Source organism: Podarcis liolepis, assembly GCF_965112155.1.
Source record: "Podarcis liolepis genome assembly, chromosome: 11".
NCBI classification, from domain to species: Eukaryota; Metazoa; Chordata; class Lepidosauria; order Squamata; family Lacertidae; genus Podarcis; species Podarcis liolepis.
The window spans coordinates 37603805-37624322 of NC_139565.1; the positions used below are offsets into that span (position 1 = coordinate 37603805).

The 20518-nt window shown below is 42.0% G+C and overlaps 2 protein-coding genes and 1 long non-coding RNA gene across 3 annotated transcripts in view; 1 reads left to right on the forward strand and 2 right to left on the reverse strand.

The window, feature by feature from the left end:
* The window catches only part of AP3B1 (adaptor related protein complex 3 subunit beta 1), a 142771-nt gene extending 138477 nt beyond the window's left edge, over positions 1-4294 (reverse strand). Inside the window, exons 1-2 of the mRNA XM_083465201.1 lie at positions 4140-4294; positions 2324-2395 (exon numbers count right to left, since the gene is read on the reverse strand). The gene's annotated coding sequence lies outside the window, so the exon portion shown is untranslated. The remainder of the gene's footprint in view (positions 1-2323; positions 2396-4139) is intronic.
* A 53-nt stretch (positions 4295-4347) lies between these two features.
* The window catches only part of SCAMP1 (secretory carrier membrane protein 1), a 28961-nt gene continuing 12790 nt past the window's right edge, over positions 4348-20518 (forward strand). The window contains exons 1-2 of the mRNA XM_083465514.1: positions 4348-4621; positions 15007-15084. Of these exons, the coding sequence (XP_083321640.1) occupies positions 4565-4621; positions 15007-15084 (135 nt within the window). The 5' untranslated portion in view covers positions 4348-4564. The remainder of the gene's footprint in view (positions 4622-15006; positions 15085-20518) is intronic.
* On the reverse strand, positions 7810-19872 carry LOC310688780. The gene is made up of 5 exons (XR_014517174.1): positions 19680-19872; positions 17464-17541; positions 16102-16291; positions 15877-15990; positions 7810-8091 (listed from the first exon to the last, which is right to left on the reverse strand). It is a non-coding gene; the product is annotated as an uncharacterized lncRNA (long non-coding RNA).

Below are 20518 nucleotides of genomic sequence, written 5' to 3' on the forward strand. Positions count from 1 at the left end.
GCTTGATTGCTTTTTGATTAGGCTGCAATTAAAACTTGCAACCTAATCAAAAGGCAATAAAGCTAACAAGAAGGGAACTTGGGACAGAGCCATCATGGACAACTCTTGGATGCTTATGCATAAAGAGCATGTGCTTATGCATAAAGCCCCCATTGGGTGGGGTCCTCACCATGGAGGCCTGAGGCCCAAAGATCTGATTTACATATGGGCTGAGCTAGCTGCAGCGCAGGGCCTTATAATCTAGGGGGGCCTTGGCCTCTTGCAAAATAAAAAAATTAAACAGGCAGATTTTACTATATAGGCCCAGTTGCTTACTAATATTAAACATGTGGTGTATGAATCTATGACTGTATAACAGTTACACAAGTGCATACTCTACTGTTTAGTAAATTTCACAGAGGCTTTAAAACTACTCAGAATCAAATGATAAAGCAATATAAGTGTTCTCATCACTGCATTTTATATCACTGTGAATCACAATATTTAATTTTGACTTTTTGTGAAAAAAATGATGAGTAAGCGCTATGAAAGTGCTGCTAGTAAATGAAAGCAAAAAACAAACAAACAAACAAACAAACAAAACAGAAGGAAATACTCAAATGTTTAAAGCCAATCATGTCATATGGCTTTGTACACCAAGCAGAAACAGTCCTACATAATCCGTCATATAGAACATCCATGTTTACAAACAAAAGAAAATAAAGTAGACTACACTGAGTAGTCTGAGCAGACTGAATAACAACCAGTTCATATACAGAACACAGCCTCCCAAGACCTTCAAGGAGAATTGTTGTCGGTAACAACCACTACAAGTACAGAAACAACTGGAGAAAGTGACAACGAAGTGATAGGACCTATGACCCAAGAATTAACACAAGGTGCTGAAGGAACATACCATGAGATGGTTGCAGTTCAAGCTCTATACTGTCTTAAAGTATTGGAAAATAAAGCAAATTATCTGAGTGAAAACCCTTACATTGCACACACAAAAATACCAATAGTTCATGCTACTAGTGATTTTAGAGACAATAATGTCATAGGTTTATGGTCCACATTAAATAACAAGGAAATATCATTCTGGGATGAGAAAGGTCTATCGGAATGTCAGCACTGGGATGGACGTTTTACCACTTTGAAGCAAACATCTAAAAACCAAGTCTGGATCTGTTCAAAAAATTATTCTATTCCACCAAAGTAAATGGATAAATCTACCCTCAAGAATGGCTAGTGTATTCCCCCACGAAAGGAAGTGTCAAAGGTTTTGTGCACAAACCTTTCTCTAACCAAACTACCTCAACTACAACTTTAGGTTCTACTGGATTTGATGATTGGCATCACACTTATCTTGTTCAAACCCATGGAAACTCTAAAAATCATACAAACTCTCTGCTAACATACTTAACAAGAAAGTGTGCTCAAACACTCACATAAAAACTCAAAGAACCAATCAAAGCAGGATTACTGGAGCTGCCTGTACTTCAGCGAGTTATTGCAGTGATTTCCCTTTTGGGGGAACGTGGCTTGGCATTTCATGGAAATGATGAAACATTTGGTTCACCAGACAATGGTAACTTTCTCAGATTGCTTGAATTAATTGCAAAATTCGATCATTTCCTGTGTGCTCACATAAATCAGTATGGAAGTAAAGGCTCTGGTCAGCTATCATACTTCTCCAAAACCATATGTGAATAGGTTATCCAGCTGATGGCTTATACAGTTCAAGAAGCAATACTGAGCAACATCAAACAGGCAGGTTATTTTAGTTTATCTGTTGATTCAAACCCTGATGTTTCCCATGTTGATCAACTTACTGTCATGGTTAGATATGTTTCTCCTAGCGATGGATCACCAGCTGAATGCTTTCTGAGTTTTTTGAACTGAAATACCACACCAGTGAAAGTATGGTTGAGCCGACACTGAACTACTTCACTGAACATATGATTTCAGTACATATGATTTCAGTAAATCATATGACAATGCAGCTAATATGACCGGAAAATATAACAGCATTCCACAAAATATTCTGGAAAGGAACAAGCTTGCAAAGTTTATTCCATTGCACTGGACATTCCCTAAATCGAGTTGGACAAACCACAGCTGACTTGTCCCTGGATGCAGTGAATTTTTTTGCCGTAATAAATGAGCTTTATTGTTTTTTCTCATCTTCTGCAAAAATATCAGCCTCTTGAGTCAAAAGTTTTTTCTCATCTTCTGCAAAAATATCAGCCTCTTGAGTCAAAAGTTCCTAAACATTTATCATATGCAAGAAGGGAGGCTAACACCAAAGCTACTGCAGCTATTAGTGAAAGTTATGCTTACTTACATTGTTGAAGCCCTCAGTCATATTTACTGTGATGAATCTGAAAAAGGAGATGCTAGACGACAGGCTGAAAATCTGCAAAAAATGGAAGGATTTTAATTAATTTTCATGTTTTAGTTTTGGACACACTTTCATAAACTTAGAAAGGCACTCCAAAGTTCACAAATTTCATTAAGCACGTGTGCAAATATTTGCTGCTCACTACTGCAGTTCATATCAAACAGTTGGGTTAATTTTGATGAAATTGAACAGCAAGCAAAATTCACTTTACCAGAGTACAAAACTGTCAAAACAAAGCAGACTATTGGGGGGGGGCGGTGATAGAACAGCATCCAAAGCCCGAGACTTTGCTCACATTGGTCACAAATACCTATTCCCAAGAAGAAGAAGAGTTTGGATTTGATATCCCGCCTTTCACTCCCTTTAAGGAGTTTCAAAGCGGTTAACATTCTCCTTTCCCTTCCTCCCCCACAACAAACACTCTGTGTGGTGAGTGGGGCTGAGAGACTTCAAAGACGTGTGACTGGCCCAAGGTCACCCAGCAGCTGCATGTGGAGGAGCGGGGACGCGAACCCAGTTCCCCAGATTACGAGACTACCGCTCTTAACCACTACACCACAAGGGCAAAGTAATTCTTAAAATATAATCTGAAAAACAATTACAAATAGGGTTAAAATGGGGGGGGGGATATATGCAGCTCAAACCTATCCACATTTTACTCAGGAGTCATACTGAACTAAGTGATCCCTGAAATAAAGGAGACTCTTTTGAAACAGTCATCCTGCAAAATTGTTGTCTACTTTTTAAACACTTGTTTTCTCATGCACTATCTTATTTGATCCACAAGGAATCCAGTTGTATTTATTCCTAAGCAATATAAGACCAGAGCCTGAAATTCATAGGACATCCAGAAAGGTTGTGGAGATAACTTCTTAAACTAATGATTAAAACACAAACACCATGATGGGTGGTATTCAACAGAGTAGACCCACTGAAATTTATGAACATGACTAAGATCCATTGATTTCAACAGGTTTAATGTGAGTGGAACTTAGCTGAATACCACTCATTTCAATTCAGTATCACCATTGAAGTGTTTGTGAACAGCACTCAGGGAATCCCCATGTGTTACAAATAGAAAAAAGGAAGAACATCTGCCTCAGAACATCAGGAATAACTTTCTGACAAGATTCAGGTAGGTAGCCATGTTGGTCTGACACAGTCGAAATAAATAAAAAAATTGTCCAGTAGCACCTTAGAGACCAACTAAGTATGTCCTGGATATAAGCTTTCGTGTGCATGCACACTTCTTCAGAAAGAAGCTTATACAGTGGTACCTCGGGTTAAGTACTTAATTCGTTCCGGAGGTCCGTACTTAACCTGAAACTGTTCTTAACCTGAAGCACCACTTTAGCTAATGAGGCCTCCCACTGCGGCCGCGGCGCCGGAGCCCGATTTCTGTTCTCATCCTAAAGCAAAGTTCTTAATCTGAAGCACTTTTTCTGGGTTAGCGGAGTATGTAACCTGAAGCGTATGTAACCTGAGGTACCACTGTACACGAAAGCTACTGGCCATTTTTTTTATAACTTTCTGACAGTGAGAGCTGTTCGACAGTGGAACGGACTCCCTCGGAAGGTAGTGCACTCTCCTTCCTTGGAAGCTTTTAAGCAGAGGTTGGGTGGCCATCTTCCATGGATGCTTTAGTTGAGATTCCTGCATCGCGAGGGATTGAACTAGATGACCCTCGGGATCTCTTCCAACTCTACAATTCCATGACTCTATCATGACCCTATGAAAAGTTCGCCCCTTCCTCTCTCACCTATAAGGCGAGAACAAAACCCTTAAGAGAATAAGCGACTCTTCCATAGAAGTACACGAAGGAAAGAGGATGGGACGGAAAGCAAGAGCAGGCCACCTCCCCACATACTTTCACCGCCCTCTTTTGAACCTCCGCCTCTCTTTCCGCCAACCCATCTCCCTTTCACCCTTCCATTTTAATCAGGTGCTGACGCAGCTTTCTACGTCACTTCCGGGGTGGCCATTTTGGAGGCCTTTGCGCCCAATCGGCTTGCTCCGTGTTCGGGAGGAGGGGCGGGCACTTCGTGCCGGATCTACCTGCGCTGACATCGGCGGGGGAGGGGGGGAGCCACACGAAGCAGCCTGTGGGGCGCTCGGCCGGAGTCGCTGTCCGCCGCCGCCGCCATCCGCGCATCGCAGCGCCCGACAGACCCCCCTCCCCGCGCCATGTCGGACTTCGACAGCAACCCTTTCGCCGACCCGGACCTCAACAACCCTTTCAAGGTAAGAGCGGCGGGGAGGCGGCGGCGACGCTTCGGGCCGAGAAGCCGGGCGTGTCGCGTTGACGCGGGTTCGGTGGCGGGGAGGCCCGTGGGCTAAGGTATTCCCCCCCAGTCCCGTGAATGGACCTGCAAGGTCCTCCCCCTCGCCGCGGAGGCCTCGTCTCCGGCGTGCCCCACCCCCCTCCCCCTGGACCCGCCGCGTTTGCCGGGGAGACTGAGGCGCCTCTTTTGTGCTGGGAACGGGAGGGCGAGTCCTCCTCCTCTCGGCTCTTCTGTGCTCCCGCTCCGGGCCTCCCTTGTTTTCCCTGCGGGAGGAAAGGGCTCCCCGTTAAGGGTCTCCCGGGTCCGCCGCTCTGGTGGCCAGGTGGGCGGAAGGTAGGAGGGGCGGGTGGCTCTGCGTCCCAAGAGGGACGGCGACCGGCGATGCGCTCTGCCTCAGACCTGGCCAATAGATGCTGCCGGTAACAGCATCTTCCTCTCCGATCTCTTATCTGGCCACACACGGTCCGTAATGGAAAATAATTCCTAGTCGCTTTCAAAGCTGCCAATAGGTTCCTAAAAGGGATGCTAGGACTGAAGGTCTTCCAAGAGGCGATCATCTCCTTTGCCTGCCACCTGTTAATGTTCTGTAGAGAAGGCTTTGCTTTAAATTTTGTTTTTTAGCTGCCGTTGCAATTCCTTGCTGCTGAAAAGGTCTGAAGTCAGGATGTGAGGTCTGACACCGACTGGTTTGGTTTGAACTAGGATTGAAGAAGGCTGGAGTAATCGTCTGAGCTTAGTTTCAGTGTGTCTTGGGATCTCTTTTGAGCAGTGTCTGTATTCAGCTTATTGATGTAATATCTGGAGTAAAGTAGATGTACATGTGGACTTTAATTGTGGATGGTGAGCAAACAGTTTTTATGGGATCTGGTGGAATTCCCTCCCCAAAGGCTTTTGAAATAGAAACTTCAAAATATTTTTTCCTTACTAACTTTGAAAGCATGCTTTCTTCTTTAGACAATCATAAACTTAATCAATCCAGCCCTAGTATAGCACAGAACACCTTAGCAGAGTTAACCTATGTAGAATTTTGAAGTTTAAAGGCAGAGCTGTGAAGTCCACTTTCAAAATAAATTCAATGCATGGTTGCTATTATGTTGGTTCTAAAACATGATTCTCCACCAACCTAAATAAATCTAATATTTAAAAAAACAAGTCCAATTGTTATGGTTCTTTCCGCACATTTGGTGAGGCTTGTAAAAATTCTCCCGTGAACTCACAACCTCTAAATTACAATTCTCAGAGTTGCCTGGGAAGAGGGAGTAACTATTAAATCGGGTTAATAATAATAATAATAATAATAATAATAATAATAATAAATTTTATTTATATCCCGCCCTCCCCAGCCGAAGCCGGGCTCAGGGCGGCTAACAACAATAATCACACAATTAAAAATATTTCATTATAAAAATTAATTAAAATCAGATTGATGGCAACCGATTAAGCAAAATTCTGTGCAGGTTGCCAGAGGAGGGAGTCAGGCTGCGCCCTGACCAAAGGCCTGGCGGAACAACTCTGTCTTGCAGGCCCTGCGGAAAGATGTCAGGTCCCGCATGGCCCTAGTCTCTTGTGACAGAGCATTCCACCAGATTGGAGCCGCAGCTGAGAAGGCCCTGGCTCTAGTTGAGGCCAGCCTAACCTCTCTGAGGCCTGGGACCCTGAGGATGTTATTTTTGCAGACCGTAGGTTTCTCTGTGGGGCATACCAGGAGAGGCGGTCCCGTAGGTACGAGGGTCCTAGGCCGTATAGGGCCGTTAAGTCTGTGATGCAGATCATCCTAAAAATCATGACATCTTGATAGCCTAACAATTGTATTATGGTTTGAGTTTTTATAGGCCAGTAGCCCACATGTTATATAGGGACGCGGGTGGCGCTGTGGGTTAAACCACAGAGCCCGGGACTTGCCGATCAGAAGGTCAGCGGTTCGAATCCCTGTGACAGGGTGAGCTCCCATTGTTCGGTCCCATCTCCTGCCAACCTAGCAGTTCGAAAGCACGTCAAAGTGCAAGTAGATAAATAGGTACCGCTCTGGCAGGAAGTTAAATGGTGTTTCCATGCACTTCTCTGGTTCGCCAGAAGCGGCTTAGTCATGCTGGCCACATGACCTGGAAGCTGTACGCCGGCTCCCTCAGCCAATAAAGCAAGATGAGCGCCGCAACCCCAGAGTCAGCCACGACTGGACCTAATGGTCAGGGGCTCCTTTACCTAGCCCACATGTTTGGATGGCTTTTCTATTGTGAACTTACTTTCAAGACTGCAGTAGAGACTATGGGTGTAGCCAGGATTTTTGTTGGGGGGGCAGAACCAACGTGATTGGTCAGTTAGTTAAGTATTTCTATTGTTTTACTTGATCTTGGAGGGGCAGCTGCCCCCCTGGCTACGCCCATGGTAGAGACTTGTAGGACCAGTGTAAGGCAATGATGGCTAATCCTTGGCTCTTCAGATGATGCTGGACAAAAACTCGCATTATATCTGAATATTGGGTTCAGGACTGCTACAACATTTGGATGGCTTCAGATTTGCAATCCCTGGTGTGATGTGTGATGTGATATTGCTTGATAACTGCGGTTTACGGGATTTAATTCATTCTCAGATTGTGTAATGAGCCTAAGTTGCACGATAACTTTTAAATTCTCATTTTCAATGAAAAGGTTTAGGCTTCCTTTATAAAAGTCAAGATAAACAACTCATGAATAGAATCATAGACTCAGAGAACTGTAGAGTTGGAAGAAACTCTGAAGGTCATTACTCCAAGTTCTCCAAGCCCTTGAATGTGCAAAACAAAGGAATTGCTAAGTATCTAGATGGGTATAATATAGTACAGTTTACTAGAGAGAGCCCCAGTTCTTCTTGTTGTGCACTGCTTACATTATCAAAAGTCTAGCTGTCAATATTAAATTAGTCAGACGAGACCTCCATCTGCAGGTTTCAAATTCAACTACACGTGTAGTTGTATGTTTTAGCATATGTTGTAATGATGATGTTCCTGCAATTTTCACTGAGCAAACTTCTGAGGAGCACGTGCCTTTTGCCTGCATTCCCTTTGTGGCAACTTTCTGTTATTTTTCTGCAGTATCCCTCTCCACAGAGGTGCATCCAGCATCTTGGTCATACAGCTTTCACTGTATGCTGAAGACACACCTTGAAAAGTTAAAATTTATTGTTTTTGGAACCCAGCTCTTTTGCTGAATTTATCATATTTGCTTCTATTTTTGTAGTTTTACTTGTTTTATGGTTTTATTTGTTTTTGTAATTGTATATTCTATTATTGTGACCTACCTTGAGAACTTACAGTGAAGGGCAAGTAAGAAATATTATAAATAAATAAATTTAGAAGTTGCTGTTCCCTCTCTGTTCCATCCTTCTGATCTTACAGCGGAAGAAGGCATAATTCACGGAAAGGAGCATACATCCAAATTGTGTTCTTTCTTCCTAGGCAAAGATAAAAAACTGGTTAAGATTGTTTTCTAATAGGTTATAAGTACGATGTAGATAGTCTATTTTCTGCCATTGAACACCAACAAAATGAAAGTTAAGATGGACAGTGCTACCATGATCCCTACAAAATCTAAGTTTTCTTTTTCCATTGAAACTTTTTGTTTCAGCAGAAATCTTTTTACTTTTATATATAAAGTCAAAAGCTGTGTCTTTTTGATGGAATTCCAAGCTTCATTAAGTACATTGATAAAATATATGTAACTGTTGTTCAAAACACATAAACCACTTCTTTATGTAGTGTTCATTATACCTTGTCTGCACTAGGTTTTGTTAGATAAGTGTAAACCAGGCTTCCTCAAACTTGGCCCTCCAGATGTTTTGAGACTACAGTTCCCATCATCCCTGACCACTGGTCCTGCTAGCTAGGGATCATGGGAGTTGTAGGCCAAAAACATCTGGAGGGCCAAGTTTGAGGAAGCCTGATGTAAACCCCTCAGTCATCTGAACGAACGGTTCTACCAGCCAAATTTGGTCTCCATTAATTAAACCTAAAGCTGTGTTTAAAATTGATTGCAAGTAGATTTTAAATGAAGGGTTGTTTTTTTCATTGAAGCTTTCCTGCCTGCTGCATGCATCATCTTGGTTTAATGATTTGGGAAAATGCTTACTTAATGTTCAAGCTTTATATTTCATTTCTGTTTACAAGTTTTATTGAATGCTTATGTGATACCGAAGCTATAGTGTATCCTCCATGATGGTTGTTAGGGATATAATCCTGAACCAACTTACTGTGAACCTAAGTCTTATTGAATTCAACAGACACTCTAGTCAGACTTAAATAGGACTTATTTCTGAGTAGATATGGTTTAGACTGTGCTGCAAAACTCTCATTGCTAGATACTGTGTTGTTGTTGTTTAGTCGTGTCCGACTCTTCATGACCCCATGGACCAGCGCACGCCAGGCACTCCTGTCTTCCACTGCCTCCCGCAGTTTGGTCAGACTCAAGTTTGGGGCTTCGAGAACACTGTCCAACCATCTTGTCCTCTGTCGTCCCCTTCTTCTTGTGCCCTCCATCTTTCCCAACATCAGGGTCTTTTCCAGGGAGTCTTCTCTTCTCATGAGGTGGCCAAAGTACTGGAGCCTCAGCTTCACAATCTGTCCTTCCAGTGAGCACTCAGGGCTGATTTCCTTCAGAATGGATAGGTTTGATCTTCTTGCAGTCCATGGGACTCTCAAGAGTCTCCTCCAGCACCATAATTCAAAAGCATCAATTCTTCGGCAATCAGCCTTCTTGATGGTCCAGCTCTCACTTCCATACATCACTACTGGGAAAACCATGGCTTTAACTATACGTACCTTTGTTGGCAAGGTGATGTCTCTGCTTTTTAAGATGCTGTCTAGGTTTGCCATCGCCTTTCTCACAAGGAGCAGGCGTCTTTTAATTTCGTGACTGCTGTCACCATCTGCAGTAATCATGGAGCCCAAGAAAGTAAAATCTCTCACTGCCTCCATTTCTTCCCCTTCTATTTGCCAGGAGGTGATGGGACCAGTGGCCATGATACTGTGTTACACTTCATTAAAGGATAAACCAATTGTGCCTGTACAGTACAGGTATGGGAATACTAAATGAAGCTTTAATAATGCCTAAGAGGTGTTAACCTCACACTTGTTTTTCCAATCAGGGTTGATCTTAAAATTCTAAACAGCACATCATTTGCTGTGCTGGATTCGTGGCAGAGTTCTGTGCCTTATGAACATGCCCAAATATGCTTCCAAGCAATTACTGTTTTTAACAGCCGTAGCTATGGGGCTGCATCTATTAACAGCTACAGTATCCAAGTTTATGGGACTGAACCAAACTGTTTTAAGCCATTAAAATAATCTTTGCTACTTGACAGAGTGGGCTGATAGCTTGGGTACACAATTATAATTAATTTGTAGCTTAGTTCACAACTGTTAGCATTTTTGGATATTTTGCTTAAATTTAGCTTTAAGATGAAGAAAAAAATAAATTACAAGGACTGTTGAAGCCTGAGAAGCAGATTTAGCAAGCCAAAGGGAAGAAGTTACATGAATCAAAGTTTTATTGATTTTGCATATTACCACCTTATTTAGTTACATTTATTATGGTTTAACTCGCTTAGATATGTACATGGTAAGCACAATGGTATCTGATTCCCCTGTATGCTCCTATTCTGTTTTGTGTTGAAATTGCCATAGCTATGTCAGTAAAAATAATTCATTCAATTCATTTCTAAATTCATCATTTTAAGATTATAAAACTCCAAAAGAAAATTATCTTCAAAGAGCATTTTGGGCTTGGAAATAGCCATTTGTTTAGTGTATAAATTGCCTGCAGGAGACCAGAAGAAAGACACTTGTGTGCATTCAGTTCCTTTATGTTACCAAACACCATTTGAAATTATGTGCCTTGACTTACTAGATTTACCTTGGAGTGAAATGGGCAAAAAGTAAAATGCAATGAAGCTAGTTCCTGCCTTATTTTATTTTCATCTAGGGAGAAACAGAACACAAGGGACACAATAGTTTGGATTGCATTAATAACTTCATCTAGCTCCTAGGCATGCAATTCCTCCTTAGGACTTTGATTTCCTTCTTGAATGTAGGCTATGACGGGCCTTTTAATCAGGAGTGTAAACCATGAGTTGGTTTGCCTTGAAACTAGAAGAAGAAACAACAACCTATGGTTTGCCAAGAAATAGTGCAGCCAACTGCACTGCAGTTGCCTTGGCTAATGGAGCGAAGCTAGCTGGCAGACTGTTCTTGCACTGACTGTCTCTGGTAAACAAGGAAGGAGAATGTGATGCTAAGGATATATGACTGCAGGTTACAGTTCTTTCATTTCCCCATCTTGAAGACTTTAGATGAGATGTCAGAAGGGGGAAAAGGAACAGCTGCTAATTGCACTGCATTGTGGGAAAATGACACATTCTGGATATCAATTCTCCTTCCTGGCTCTTCCTTATCTTGTCAGAGCTGTGGAAGGATGTGTGGTGTATTTGTGTGGTGTGTAATAGCAGCTCCCTCACTGACAGCTCAGGTGAACTAATCTGGGTGGATGCCCTCTGCACCGCCGAGTATTTTGCAAAAATGCACGTCCCCGCCCCGCCCCCCCCGGTAAAATGGGGTCTAATGCAGTCTTCCTTCAGGTAATGCTGTCCCATTTCACTTGCCATGGAAGAATAGAGTACAGTGGAAATTAGAATCCCCAGTGTAAGCTATAATGTCTATTCAACTTTCTAAGCTAGCCTGCCATGTCAGGTTTGGCTTTGAATGAAACACTTAATGCAAGCTCCGTATTTCTAGCAGATAAAACTAATTGAATTGCAAGTTAGTGCAGAAGTCAAGTTAATTACAAGATGGAATGTGAAAAAGAATTGAAGCTTCCAAAGGAAGCTTCCTGGGATGGGACTGCACTGAAGAGTTGGCAGTCCACATGGTCTGTTGCAGTGTAAAAGCACCTAGTGCTTGGCTGGCACTAAAAACTTTTTAAGTACCAGCAGCTGTAGATCTTGATTCCTACACATCTGGGTTAGTGTTACAATATGCAGACAGTTCTGTTACTTCAGAGTTGCACTGGGATTTGCTTCCAATTTTGTGTGTGTGTAGAATGCACTTCTATGTTCTTTAAATTTGTTATGGCAGATTTTTAAAGAAGTAGGAGGAGAGGATGGGACGTGTTTTTCAGATTATTTGAAAGTAGTAGTTTTTGGGCTTTGTGTTAATTTCAAGAGAACAATAATTCACAAATGGATCACTTCAGTGTTGAAATGCATCTTCGGAGTTCTGGCCAAATTCCAAAGCATCAAAACCAGCTTAAGAAAATCTTTTGTCTTTGTACTCTAAAAATAACACTGAAGACTGCTATGTTTTCATGGTGACTGTAATCAATGTCAAAACCCTTCCTCTTAGGGTAGCTCTTGAAGTCCTTAGAATATGCAATTGGAAGTGTCTAGGAGCCATTTTGCATGCTATAAGGAAGCAGTAATAGAGAATGCATGAGTAAAGCTGGTTCATGTTATTTCACAAGGAGCTGTTATACACAATACCTGGAAGCATGGCAGGGAAGCATGGATCACTTGTGCCTCTTTTTTCCTTGCATGGTGAAGCAGTCCTAAGTCAGTGTCATAAGTATTTCTGCCAACCAAAACTAGATGAGTTTAAAAGCTTCCTTGCTTTCACCCAAAGGTGGCTTTGCAAAGCACTTTGCAGGGGAAAGTCATAAGAATTTCATTACTGAAGCTTGAAGATCTCTTATTTAGCACAGTATAAGAATAAGTTCCTCCTAGTCACTTTTCCAGAGGTTATTTTCTTGCACAAACAATGGATATACTAGAGCGTTTAAAAATAGTCTAGTATGTGTTGCATGTTTTATGGTTGTTGTTTTTTTCAAATTGGCAGATGTTTTGAACACCACTGCCATAAGAAGGCAGTGTGGGGTAGTGGCAAATGTTTTGCACTCAAAGGTAGGAAATTTAGGTTAATGAAACTCACTGGGTGTCCTTGGTGAAGTTGTTGTGCTTGGCTAATTTGGCAATTGCTGCAACCCTTGGGTGGATGGAAAATTCCTTATAGAAGGAATTTATAAGGACTAAATTGGCAGTAGGGGGAGGGGTTGAATTAATTCAGTTTATCCCTGTCACATATGCATCTCTCTGTGTGGAGAGATGGCATTGGCTGTGTCTTCCCTCTAAATGTCAAAACTGGTGGGGTTGTATGTGTGCTGCGCACAGTGTTAGAAAGTGAAATAGGAAAGCTAGGAGCTTATACCTGGGTTATGGGTGCAGTAACAGAATGTCTAGATGCATTTTTTTATAATGATAATAGAAAGCTGAAAATGAATGAACTGCAGCTAAAATATTACGTTCATTTTTCACATGGTCTAGTCCTTCCCCTGCCCACCCCCCTTATATTCTTCAGAGGGTCTCTTCTCCAGTCTTCAGAGATTAGCTGGAAGTGGGGAGGCAGACAAAGGTCCTCCTTTCCTTCCACTCCGCAGTTTTAATCTGAAACTTTAGGCACGGTACTGGGCCGATAGCTCAAAAACTGCTCATGCTAATGAAATTCCCTGTCACAAAATGCACCTAGAACAGTGGGAATTTTGAACACTGGTGGCTGCCAGAGAACACTGAAAGCAGAAAGTAGCGGATAAGCATGCTTCAGCTGATGGGCTTGGGTTAGGCTAGGGTGGTCTAACTTAGCCCAAGAGCTGCATGTGGCTCTCAACACCTTTTTTGACAACCCTCAGCAGCATTTGACACCCCACTCTTTCCCAAAACCAGGTAAGGGAGGTGCTGGGTTTTGGAAGCAGGCATGATGGTTCTTACAGGGTCCTAGAGTCCTCCTCTCTCCTTCCCAAATCCTAGTTAGCTCTTTCCCAGCTTTGAAAAGGAGATGGGAGGACTCTAATAAGGTTACCAGATGTCCCTGTTTCCCGGGGACAGTCCCCGGATTCACAAATCAGTCCCCTGACAAAATCCATTGACGTTGAAAAAAATCTGGTAACCTTCCTCTAGGACCCTGCCAGAGCCTTGCGCCTCCTTCCCAAAGCCCTGGTGCCTCACTTAGCCAGCTTTGGGAAAGCAGTTCAAGGGCTGCAGGGGGTGGGAGCTCAAATTTTGGCCTCATCCCCCCCCCCTCACCCTCAGGCCACCAATACTCTTGCAGCCCACTTGCTGTGAAGAGTTGGGCTGCCCTGGGTTAGGCATAATGGAAGTAGTAGTAGTAGTAATAATAATTAATAATAATAATAATTTAGCCACTCTGGGCAGCTTCCAGCATATATAAAAACATAGGAAAACATTAAACCTTTAAAAGCTTACCTATACTGTACAGTGCTGCCTGCAAATGTTTCCTAAATGTTATATAATTACTCATCTCCTTAACACCTGATGGGAGGGCATTCCACAGGGTGGGCAGCTCTACTGAGAAGGCCATCTGCCTGGTTCCCTGTAGCTTGACTTCTCGCAGTGTGGGGACCACCAGAAGGCCCTCAGACCTGGATCTCAGTATCCAGGCTGAACAATGGGGGTGTAGACGCTCATTCAGGTAGACAGGGCCGAGGCTGTTTAGCACCAACACTTTGAATTGTGCTCAGAAATGTATGGGAGCCAATGTGGTTTAAGTTTAACTTCAGCTTATGGGGTAAAAGGAGGGAGGAGTTTGCATAGTGGATATGCACATTCAGGTATTCTTCCTCTGAGCCAGGTCCACATATCTCACCCCATTTTCTTTTAGCCTGCAGTGGACTATATGGGGTGTCACTTAAAAATGGCTTTGAAGTATATGAGCTCTGCTTCCGTGTGTGTGGATGGGTGGGTGTGGGTCCCCAGTGGTTGAGTGCTAAAAACTCTGATCTGTATACATTCTTAGAATTTGACGGATTCATGCCCTATATGAAGATAACATTGTGCTGTCTCCTACATTTCATATTTTGCACAGTGTAATGATGGCTATTGTGACAGGCAGGAGCCCAGTATGCTTTGGCAGGAGAAAATATGCTTATTCATTGCCTCCAAAATTTCATTGGATATGTTTTATATTTCAGTTTCTCAGTGACAGTGTGCAGCTGAAAATTGAGCTCACATTTATATGCTCAGGAGGAGCAGCATTCCTCATAAATCAGCTGTGTGACAGATGGGGCATCTCACAAATCATGTTAATCTAGATTTGTAAGAAGATCAGGGTGAAATGAGGTGACCTACAGAATAGGAAGAATGAAAACATGAATGAGTTTCTATTTCTACATCAAATAAAGGCAGGTCTAAAAGTGAAAATATTGTCATATTGGGAAAATAACTATTTTTCTGTTTATTACTAACATTTGTTACAAGCTTCTAGCACTGTTATTTTTTAAAGCAAGGTATCATACTTCTCTCTCTGTTTAGGATCCTTCAGTTACACAAGTGACGAGAAATGTTCCTCCAGGATTAGATGAATACAACCCTTTCTCAGATTCAAGAACAGTAAGCATCCTTCTTAATATCAAATAAACCTTTCTCATGTGGAAATCTATGTGACACTTCAGTTTCTTTATAAACTTACAAATTAAGCTTGTGTATGTTATGACCAAGGGACGCGGGTGGCACTGTGGGTTAAACCACTGAACCTAGGGCTTGCTGATCAGAAGGTCGGCGGTTCGAATCCCCGCGACGGGGTGAGCTCCCATTGCTTGGTCCCTGCTCCTGCCAACCTAGCAGTTTGAAAGCACATCAAAGTGCAAGTAGATAAATAGGTACCGCTCCGGCGGGAAGGTAAACGGTGTTTCCATTTGCTGCTCTGGTTCACCAGAAGCAGCTTAGTCATGCTGGCCACATGACCTGGAAACTGTACGCCGGCTCCCTTGGCCAGTATAGCGAGAGCCGCAACCCCAGAGTCATCTGTGAGTGGACCTAACGGTCAGGGGTCCCTTTACCTTTACCTATGTTATGACCAGTCATTTTTATAGTAGCCTGTTGAAGGAAACTCTAAAGATGCCATTCTTAAAAATTATGGCATTCTACAAGTATCAGTTTTCTCTCATAGTGAACAGAGGAGATTGAGGGCTGGTGGGATTGAAGCCCAAACTGGTGCACTGAGATAAAAGAAGGGAAGAATTAACATGGCCGGCACTCCAGTGATGATTTTTAGTAATTGCTGAGTGGTTGGTTGGTGTGTGTATGTGAGAGCAAAAATGTGCATGCTTTGCCCTCCATTGTGCTGTGGTGTGTTGGGGAGTGTCCCATGTTCTTTTAAAAGTGCTTTGTTCTTCTACATACCTTGGCACATAATGTGGCTGAGGATTACATGTAGCTTAAACTGGAAGTATAAAAATTACATCTTATTTTTCTGTTGAATACATAAGGGGGGAAATCTGGCAGTAAAAGGTGCACCTAAGATTAAATGAGACAGAAAATGCTTTTAAGAGCACATGAAAAGGTAAAGGCAAAGAGACTGAAACGGCTATAGATATTTTCATCACTCACTGTATCTAAATAACTTACTTGTAGCTGCTTGATGCCCTGTAGGCTGCTGGCTCTTTGGGGAACGTCCCATTTCATTTATATTCGGCTGATGTTTCTAAGAGGTGGGTGTGAGATGTAAGCAAGAACTTCTCCCCCCTGAGTGATTTATTGGCGCAGTCTGCCGAGAAACTGTGTGGGAATGGAACAGGGACCGGAGATAAACCAAATCCTATGTCAGTGGAAAGGGAAATTAAATGAGAGAGAATGTTCAGTTCTGTGGGCAGCTGAGTGATTGTGAAGAAGTAACTTTTCTTTCATGATGTTAAGATGCCTCTTCTAGTCATTCATGAAAAGCTAATGACTAGAAGAGGCATCTTAACATTGCTATTCTTAAAATATTCCATTCCCTTTCACAATTTTCATTATGTTATTACAGTCCTGTCCTGGGACAGAGATCAGATTTTTTTAAAGTGTCAGCTTCCATGTGTGTGTAAGTAAACCTGCCCTAAGAAAGGGACAACATGAAATAAAAGTGCAAGTCCGGAAGCCAAAGGGTAGCATACACAATGCATCTCTTCCAATTTATTAATCATAGCAACCCTGCGACTAACCCAAGCCCATCTAATGAGCTTCATGGCCGAGTAAGATTTTGAATGTGCTTACCCTAGTCCAAGCGTGGCCAAACTTGGCCCTCCAGCTGTTTTGGGACTACAACTCCTATCATCCCTAGCTAACAGGACCAGTCGTCAGGGATGATGGGAATTGTTGTCCCAAAACAGCTGGAGGGCCAAGTTTGGCTATGCCTGCCCTGGTCTTAAGTCAACGCTAGCTGCTACACCACTGTGCCTTGGTTCTTAACCTATCTATGCAACTTTGAGAAGTGTGTGAAAATGAGAACTGCATTAGTCTTAAGTGTTTATACCTCAGTGGTACTCTCATTACCAATCACTGCTTTGTTCCTGAAAAGAAACCTCCTGCTATTGCTTAACTTGCCAGCTGAAGAATGTAATTGCTACCGGTGGAGTTATTCAGTGGGCAGGTGTTTTATAATCACTCTGCAAGCTGTGTCATAGCGCTCCATATGTCTTTAAGGAAAAATGACTCTGTATTTAGACCACCTCCCTTCAGGATCCTCTCCACCTGTCCCAAGACTGTGTGGAGGGGGAATGGACTGTGATCTCTGCCCTTGTCCTCACTGGCTCCACCAAAAATTTCATACATTGAGTAGGCTGTCTATCTGTGTGTGTTGGAATGAACATGAGCCGGCTTGCTGATCTTATATTTTTGTGCTTCCCATGTTGAAAATGTGTTGCTGGTGCTTTCAAGGTACACAGGATTGTTTGTCAGTTAGAATCATTACTGTAAAAATAGCAGGCGAGTTGCAATTCTGTATGCACGTACCTGGAAGTAAATCCCATTGATCTTGGAGGAACTTGCTTCTAAGTAGGATAGAGCTGCCAGAAATATGAGATTTGTTACCTACAGCACAAATGCAGAAACATTACTTAAAGTTGCTTAATATTATAATCCTATTTTCTTTAGAATTATGATGTGTTGGATAGTTCTTCTTTTGCTATAATATTTTTTATTGAAACTTTTCAACTTACAATATAATAAAAGCCAAACTAATCTAAATAAAAATAGAAAAAGGAGAAAGCAAAACAAACACACACAAAAGAAAGACAGAAAGAAAACTTTGTATCTTAACCTCTAGTACTGATTATAAACTTCAAAATCTGAACTAGGGGTAATCTTGTAATGACAGGTGAGACCTGTAATAAAAACTTCCATTCAGTGTGCTAGCCAGGCCTGCTCCATCTAGTACAGCGGTACCTCGCAAGACGAAAAGCGCGCAAGACGAAAAGCGCGCAAGACGAAAGAGTTTTCCGTTTTTTGAGTCGTTCCGCAAGACGAATTTCCCTATGGGCTTGCTTCGCAAGACGAAACGTCTTGCGAGTTCTTGCGAGTTTGTTTCCTTTTTCTTAAAGCCGCTAAGCCGCTAATAGCCGTGTTTCGCAAGACGAAAAAACTGCAAGACGAAGAGACTCACAGAACGGATTAATTTCGTCTTGCGAGGCACCACTGTATACTCCATTTTATTTCCTTTCCCAACACATTTTCTGCCTACTCCACCCCATCTCAACCCTCAACAGTTGGTCAGGATTCTGTGGCCACTGAGTTTGCTTAATCATCATCAGGCTGGTTTGGGAGTCTCTACCCCCTCCCCCAAACAGGTTTTCCTAATTATTATTGCAGTTCTGCAAACCTTGGGAGTTCCCACAAGCCTGCTTCCTCTTTCATCTTCTTTGTGGGAGTGGTGTTGGTTTGGTTTCTCATAGATCTGAGCTCACCTCTGAACTTTGGAAATGGCTTTTGCCAGACACCTAAGATGCAATAGAGGTCTCCTAACTTCTGGATTGCCCGATGTAAAGTATTTTACAACATTTTCCAGACCTAACCACGCGATTGCTGTCTTTATTTTTATACCACTATATCATCCTCAAGCATCCTACACATTTCTCCAAATTTTGGTTACTTGTGTAACAACCATAAGGTTGGTTGGTTGATTGAAGAAACTGAGGAAATGCTTTGTTCTTAAAAGAAGACTGTATGCAACAGCAAGCTTCTAACATTTTAAAAATTGGCTACATTTAATTTCAATGTCCTGTAGATCTCCTCCCACCCCAATAACTTGGTGCAATGTAAACCTTATATGGCAGGGACAATTTCAATCTATATTACTGTATATTTCCATTTATAAGACACCTCCTATTTTGGGGGACTCCAAATTAAGAAAACACCCCTTAGCACTACCCGTGTATAAGACGAGCCCCAATTTTAAGCCTTTTTTTTGGGGGGGGGAGCTAGTCTTATACACGGAAAAATATGGTATGTGCTTTTTGATCCTGTGAAGGGTCTCTGTGCTGCTGCAACACAAGTAATAACTGACCATCAAGGTATATAATACTGTGGCACTCTGAGAGAAATATATTTCATTTTCTCAACAGCTACTTAATGGTTAGTAGTTAGAAGTTTATATCTGTGGCCTGAGTTTAAATAGAACACTTTAGAAGCATGAGGAAGAGTGCAGTAAACGAAAAGCAGAATTTTGATCTTTTTACCATGCTAATTAATGCAACCAAAAGATCTTGATTGTTCTTGGAATTTCTATGCTGAGCTATTTTAAGTAAATACTACAGAACAGGCTATGAAACTTAATATCTCTTGCATCTAAGTCATTGTCTTTTAGTCTGTGTTCAGTATTAAACTTGCATGTTCCGTGCCTGAAACATTTTGCTGTACTTGATATTGTACTTCATTGTTTAAAGCAGGGGTCAGCAAACTTTTTCAGCTGGGAGCCGGTCCGCTGTCCCTCAGACCTTGGGGGGGGGGGCGGACTATATTTTGAAAAAGGAAAAAAATGAACGAATTCCTATGCCCCACAAATAACCCAGAGATGCATTTTAAATAAAAGCACATATTCTACTCATGTAAAAACACGCTGATTCCCGGACCGTCCGCGGGCCAGATTTAGAAGGCGATTGGGCCGGATCCGGCCCCTGGTTTAAAGGAATAGATTCAGACAGAAGAAGATAATAGTGAACTGTTCAGCTTACTGATGTCTTGTCTCTTGTTTGTTCATGACATACTGCAGCGAACCAGGAGTAGGACTTGTAATGATGGCTTCAATTTTGAATGTGTTAGAAACCAAAACAAAGGTGCCTCTCCGTTGGAAGAAAACCTCTTCCACTCATGGAAGGGCTGTTCCAACCAATTTAGCATTTAGGGTCACTTTTCTCATGCAGTGCTCTTTGGCTGTGAATATATAAAATTTGTAAACTACTTAACACAGTATATTGAAATGGAGTACAGTTCCTGTTTGTTTCAGGCTATTTATTTAACTTGTTTATTTTATTAAGATAGCTTGCTTGCCCTTCAGTATAAAGTCCCACAGTGAGCTACAACAATAAAATATACAATTATAAAATAAATCAAACAGTAATAATAACAAAGAAAAGTGTAAAGAAAGACAAAAGTTTCAAATAAAACAATTCCACATGTAAACATATTTGTAATGCAAATATAGACAAAGATTAACATTTCATGTGGCAGCAGTAGTACATTTTCTGCATTTGCTTGCAGGTCATCAAATGCAAGCAACTTGATGCCCTGAAGGATAGCTCAGTCAGTAGAGCATGAGAATCTTAATCTCAGGGTTGTGGGTTTGAGCCCCATATTGGGCAAAATATGCCATCACAGCAGGGATTTGGACTAGATGATCCTTGTGGTCCCTTCCTACTCTACAAATTTGTGATTCTATTATTCTAACTATATAGTAATATAACATTTTACCTATCTTGTATATCAGTAGCTATTTTAAATGTAGATGAGGTGCTTAGGGTGTCTGTTGTTATTCCTGATAGTAGTATAGTAGTAGTATTTCCATTTATAAGCC